General features: G+C 53.9%; 1 protein-coding gene across 1 annotated transcript; it reads left to right on the plus strand.

Moving 5' to 3' along the window:
- The first annotated feature begins 488 nt into the window (after window positions 1-488).
- Window positions 489-4,828, plus strand: LOC117639718 (serine/threonine-protein kinase STE20-like). Its single transcript, XM_034375594.1, has 7 exons — window positions 489-599; window positions 873-946; window positions 1,234-1,328; window positions 1,611-2,069; window positions 3,369-3,467; window positions 3,724-3,838; window positions 3,970-4,828. The coding sequence occupies exons 1-7, from the start codon at window positions 512-514 to the stop codon at window positions 4,201-4,203; spliced, it is 1,164 nt and encodes a 387-aa protein (XP_034231485.1). The 5' UTR covers window positions 489-511; the 3' UTR covers window positions 4,204-4,828.
- The last annotated feature ends 1,377 nt before the right edge of the window (window positions 4,829-6,205 follow it).

Raw genomic sequence — 6,205 nt, forward strand, 5'->3', positions numbered from 1 at the left:
GCAATGCAATTAGTGCAAGTGCGAGGCTGTTCAAGAAGTGTAAGCGACGTCCGCGGGTCAGGCGCGACAGGCAAGTAGAGAAGAAGGGTTTTCAGCAGGTCAGCGTGCGCTACGCATACGTGCTAAATTATCCTAGTCAGCGTACGACGAGAGTCAGAGAGTCAGAAAGAAGATGCAATCGGACCGAGTGATGACGAGTGGTGCTATTTTACATGCAATGATTGCGGTAGTGCTTCTCCTGTATTTGCAACACATTTCGTCGACGGTTTTGCCGCCTGGATGTAGGGTAGAAAGTGTCCATAATTTCGCATAATTTGCATACTACGAATGTGGGAATCAGTTGCTCCTCGACTCCACGGAAGACTGAGACTCGCCCTGGTGATGATTGCAGCCCCTCCTTGGGTGGTGGCGCCCTCTCTGCGTCGCCGCTACCCCGCACCGCGGCGATACTCCCCGCCGGGGGAAGCCCGCCCCGCGCCGGGGGTAGCGCCACCGCCACGCCAACGCCACCATGAGGGACACGGACTTGGCCTCCTCGGCGCTGCGGACCTGCGGGTGCGCCCATCGGTACCAACCTAAGCAGCACAACAACAGAACAGGTGAACTTGCCAACATTTCAGTAATGTTATGCACACCGAGAACTGGGGGTGCACTTCGACACAAAACTATCATGGAGCAACACTTTGGTTCTTTCGAGAATTTGGGTTGATGTAGAGCATGAAGATGGTAAGAGGCGCTTGTAAAACAAGTGAAAATTACCATGATGCAGATAAAAAGTGGCGTTTTGAAATTGCTTCTCGAAATAACCGCAATCAACAGCGATCTTCCCCCTTCCCTCACCGCCGTCATGACCACGCCGTGCTCGTTTCCAGGACGCAGCCTGTCCGCCACGCCGACGACGGCCTTCTCCTTGAGCAGGCCGACCACGCCCACGTCCATGAGCCACGTACGTTTCACCTGCAAGGCAAACATTTAAACGTTATATTGCATCAAAAAGAGTCGTTTCTCGAACCAAAACCACTTGCAAAATAACTTAAAACATCTGAGTAAATTCATAAGTGATAACAAGAGAGTTTACCTGAAACGTACAGGTGAATTCATAAGTGAAGAAGTGAATTTACTTGTAACGTACAAGGAATTTCACTGGATGCAAGTTTATCATCTTGGTTCGAGAAGGAGCTCTTTGTGGGGGTGTTCTTTTCACTTTGCTAAATCTGTCTCTCGCGCCGGCAGGCGGGATTTTCACCGCTGACGGAAGAGCTTCGGTCGCTCTCAGAACCACATCTTGACCTCTACCACAACGACAGTGTCGCGGGGAGCACTACCAGGTAAAAAGGCTAAACTACTAACTGATCGATTGACGTCCACGGGGAACTAACCCTCCGCAGAGGCTGACAAATTTCTTACAGTGCGCAAGACAGTGCTTGTAAGCGTGCGCACAGTGGTTGTTGAGAATCGGACGAACTTTGACCTGGCTAAATGCTAAGCCGATCTATTAAGCGGAACAGGGCTAAAACTTTTCTGTGAAAGCAAATCATCGTAGCAATAATTCCAGTGAGCTAAGCTTACAGTCTCAACATCCTCTGACCTTCATTTTCGTGTTTTGACAGCAGTGAGCGCGCGAGCCGCCCCCGGGCGACGCACTGGAGCCGTCGGACGCCCGAGGAGCTGGCCCGACTAGCGCTACTCCGCACCTCGTCCCGCTCCCCCGTGGCCCACTGCGAACCGCCATGGTCCCGTCCAGGGTCCCGTCCAGGGTCCCGTCCAGGGTCCCGCGCGGGGGCGCGTCCCTCGGTGGGCACCGGCTACGGCCACTCGTACTCGCTGCCGAGGCCCTTCGACACCACGCCGACGGGGTCCGGGCGGCCGCCGCAACCAGTGCAGCAGCCGCAGCAGGGCTGGGTAGCCGTCGGCGCCAGGTTCGAGCGCGCGCGGCCTCCGCCCCTGCAGGGCCCGCAGCACAACGGCGGCACCAAGTTCGAGAGGTCCAGGACGCCGTCGCAGAGCGGCGCCACGTACTACCGCGGCAGAAGCAGGAGCGGGGTCTCCGGCTGCACCTGCAACAGTGGGTGGGTGAGGACGTACGAGAGATAGGGAACTCGAAGAAGTCCTGCACCTCTCAAAACCTGACGCGAATAGAAAATTCAATCGTGTGTCCGAAACAATGCGAGAGATCCGCTGACACCACGCGTAAGAGAAAAGACAATCACTATCAACCTATGGACAGCCGTTATTCGCGTCACTCCTCGCTGATCCCACCACGCCCACCTCGCCCACGCACGTCACAGTAAAAAGTCCTTTGATCGGGCGAAAATATAGCGGACGGAGATAAGGCCGAAAGGCAAGAACCCCGCCGGCCGAGGACCCAGACACGTCATAGCTGGTGTTCAGTATCGCTCATCGCGCGGCCCGAGCGGAAACGTATAAAGGCAAGCTTGTTGCACACTCCACACTCTGCTGCTGCTCTGGCAACGCACTGCTTCGTCGCGGAGACCCGTTCCGTTCCCTGTCGGTGAGTGAGAGAGAGAGCTTGTAGACTGCAGGTGCACTAGAAAGGAGTGTTGTCAATGACAAAATTATTGATGCACGATTATTCCATCATAAATTGATGCCTTCACCAAAAAATTGGTGATGTATGCGAGTCAGACAACATTCTCAACTAGATGTCTGACGACATTATTGTCATCAACTAGGCGTGACAACATCATCGACTTTATAGTGACATCATTTCTGTCCAGAACTATTTGCGAAAACATTTACACTGCCCACAACCAAGGCGTGGACAGTGACTAATGCCTACTGATGCAACTTTGCTAAGGCAAGCCCTGATATAAACTAAGAAGCTTGATGCTGGCAATCCTTTAGACGCTTTAGACGGCCCGTGTTTGATCCGAACCGTACCTAAATAACCAAACAAGTAAGCATTCTCTTTCGCGGTTTTCTTCGACATTGCTTGGAATCGGCCAAACGTGTCTATTGCCGGCGTTACTATCGGGCGGCAAGGAAAGTGTCTACAGTGCCTCAGCCAGGTGTCTCGAGTACCGCTCACTTATCGGCCGTTCCGCTTCAAGGTCCCTCGCTGGCCGTGACTGGGACAGTTAGTTCGGGACACGTCCAAATCCCCTGGAATGGCGCTGTTTCGAGAGACCGGGGTTGTCACGACACCGCGACAACGCCCGTCCCCTCCTGCCACGCACCACCGCCCTCCCTCTATTCCCAGGCAGAACAGGACGTTCAGTGAAACTTACGAGCTCTATCTTATCGGCAAACCTTCTTCGTATAAATAGCTGCCAAGTACCATGGGCTGCAACACACCGGGGATCAAAGCAGCCAAATCACTGATTGGCAGTTTCCTGCTCGGTTGACAGGTGGCAGCATCAGCGCCCCATTTCGTCCAGGACCATGTCGGTTGAATCGTGCCTGCACTTGGAGTGGGAGGACAGCGGACCCCCATCCCCGCAACACAGGTGAGGAACAAAGAGCTTCAGGTTTTTTTGGAGAGTATTGAGGCCTTTAATTGTGCCAATTATGTGACATCAGACTTAATTTGGACTTTGTTTTGACTTGTCATGTTCCTTGGGTGGTACATTTTATTGATTTAAATAGTTTTCTTGAATTATATGGTTTTAATGATGTCTATGGAAGAACGTGATTGCCTCCGGCTGCGTTCAGGGGCACTCTCTTCACGTCACTGTTGGTCTCAAGTGCTAATAACTTTTTCAGATACAAATCGGAGTTTCATCTGCAGCCCCGCTGCGTCCCAACCGGCTACGGAAGCACTGTCCTTCGTAGGAAGGACTCAACGTGGAAGAGGTTCGTCGAGGAAGTCCGATTCGAGGTCAGTGGTGTTTTAGACGTGTACTTTTGTACTGGTCAAAAGTGGTCGTGGGTAAGAACTAACGAGCCCAGTCCACAGTTCAGGAGAGACTCTCATTGCTCTTGTTTCACATTTGAAAAACTGTTTTGCAGAAATGTATGGTTCCGGACCAGTCACCAAAGCCGCCAAGTGCGTGTTCCCCGCCGCCGACTGTACCCGCAACACCCACTGCAGCACCCACTGCAGCAGCAACTGCAGCACCGGCCCCAGGCCCGCCGCCAGCGCCGCCACGCCGCTACCGGTCCGAGCTCGAAGTGTGGATCTCGGGCGGCCCGCGCCTGGCGGGCAGGCAACCCAACGCACACGCCGTGGAGGCGTCTGCCTAACTCGCGGGCGCAGCATTCGCCCCTGGCGGGCGGCGACACGATCTTGGCGACGAGCTCCGCGATCCGCTATTTTACGCTGGCTATCAGGTCGCGTGCGTGACTAGTTCCGGGCACAGTGACTTATGCGAGGAAAAGAAGCCATCGCACCGCAGCGCCCGTCGCGCTGTCTCCCTCGCACTCACGTGGCGTCCCGCTGGCGTGCGAGTGAGACAGCGCGACGAAGCGCGGTCCAGAATCGGCCTGCCGGAGCGTCAAAACAGAACGGTGTTTTGGCGCGGGAGGCCACAGGACGGGGCGATATGTTAGTAAATACAACAAGGGGTGTCCGGTGGGCTTTCTTCGGGCGCCTCGCGTCCTGGGCGTCCGGGCGTCCGGGGCAATGGTCCGTGATGGCCGATAGCCTCACACACATCTTGGCACGGCGCCGCGACCTAACCTTTCCGTCCTCTGTCCTTTCATTATTTCTGCTACATTTCTACCACGAGTGTGGAGCCGAGCCGAGTAGGGAGCGCCCGCGACGGCCCCGGGACCGGCGACTGAAACCTCCAACTCCAGTGACGATTGATTCAGTAGGATGCTTAGCAAAACTGTTCGAAGCAAAATACATGACCTGCTTGATTTCCAATAGAGTTCTATATCCTCCACCCACGCCCACTTGAAAGTACGTACGCCTGTCTCTTGTCAAATGTGGCAGTCATTTCGTCGAACAGCCAACGTTTTTGTCGAAAAGGACCAACAACACACAGCAACAGTGGATGGATGCGAAGCGGGATCTATTTACCCACCCGCACACGCACGCACTCACTTTTTGCTTCCGGTTTTTTCAAAGTTGCCGCTCTGCGCGCCACCAAGCCGTTCAAACAGACGCGGGGGCTCGGCTGACTCAAGTTTGGCGCCTCGTGGCGGAAGCAAACTGATTCGTCCATCCCCAAAAAAGCAACGAACTAAAAACAAAAACAAAACGCGAAACAAAAATGTGGGAATGAGGGCGGGAATGAGGACCATTGATACCGCAGTCTCGCCGCGACGGGACTCGCAGTGACTCGCAGCGCCACGCGACGGCGTCCTTACCGACTTTACGAGGCCACGGCTTCATCTCGGACACGCCATAAGAGCGCCGTAAAAACGGAAAGCGTCGCAACGGGCGGAATAACCGCACCGCGTCCCATCGCGGCGCCGAGTGACATAAGTAAAGCGCGACAGTCTCATCCCGGGGGGACTGTTTGTAAGCCGCGAAGACACTGAGGCAAAAAGTTACGGAGAAATCTGTGGACAACTTATGATGATTCTCCGTGCCCAGCATTCAAAATTTTCCGCACCTTCCTTGTCAATATTCTCCGTGAGAATCAGTCTTCTCCGAGCACCTCATTGGTTGGTCTGCAACGGGCATGCGGAAAACACTGAAAGTCCTACGGAGAATATTGATGAAAGGCTCCGGAAAATGTTGCCACAGTGGGCCCTCTATAGTGCCAACTTGACAAAGTGAAATTCTAAGGTAACAGTATGACTTAAATATACGCGTATCTCGTGAACGTTGAGCGGTAGGAATGTTTTCCATAAGACATTCAAGTTGGGAAACCAAATTTACAGAGTAACTGTTCCATACGTGTCGTTAAAAACGATGAACTTTTAAGAGGTAAAGGCGTTTAAAGACGGGACATTTGTTGGGGGAATTTTGTTCTATTTGCCTTAGTTTTACCCGATTCTACCGATTCTTCACCAACTTGGCGATATTTACAGACGGTCCCCTGCAAGGTTGGCAGCACTGCCGATGGGCCCTTGATTGTTCTGGGAACGTCTCGACAGCTCCAGTTCGGCGGCGCCGTGGCGTGGCCGGGGCCATCTCGCCGCGCAGACAAACAAATGACCCACGACGGACGTCGTCGAGTACTTCGGGAGGCACCACTTCTTCTTCTTCTTCTTCTTCTTCTTCTTCTTCTTCTTCGAAGTCTTCGTGGTCATCTTGGTCGTCGGTCCTCTCCACGTCGTCGTCCTTTTCCTT

The sequence above is a fragment of the Thrips palmi genome, unplaced genomic scaffold, assembly GCF_012932325.1.
Source record: "Thrips palmi isolate BJ-2018 unplaced genomic scaffold, TpBJ-2018v1 HiC_scaffold_11, whole genome shotgun sequence".
Classification (NCBI taxonomy): Eukaryota; Metazoa; Arthropoda; class Insecta; order Thysanoptera; family Thripidae; genus Thrips; species Thrips palmi.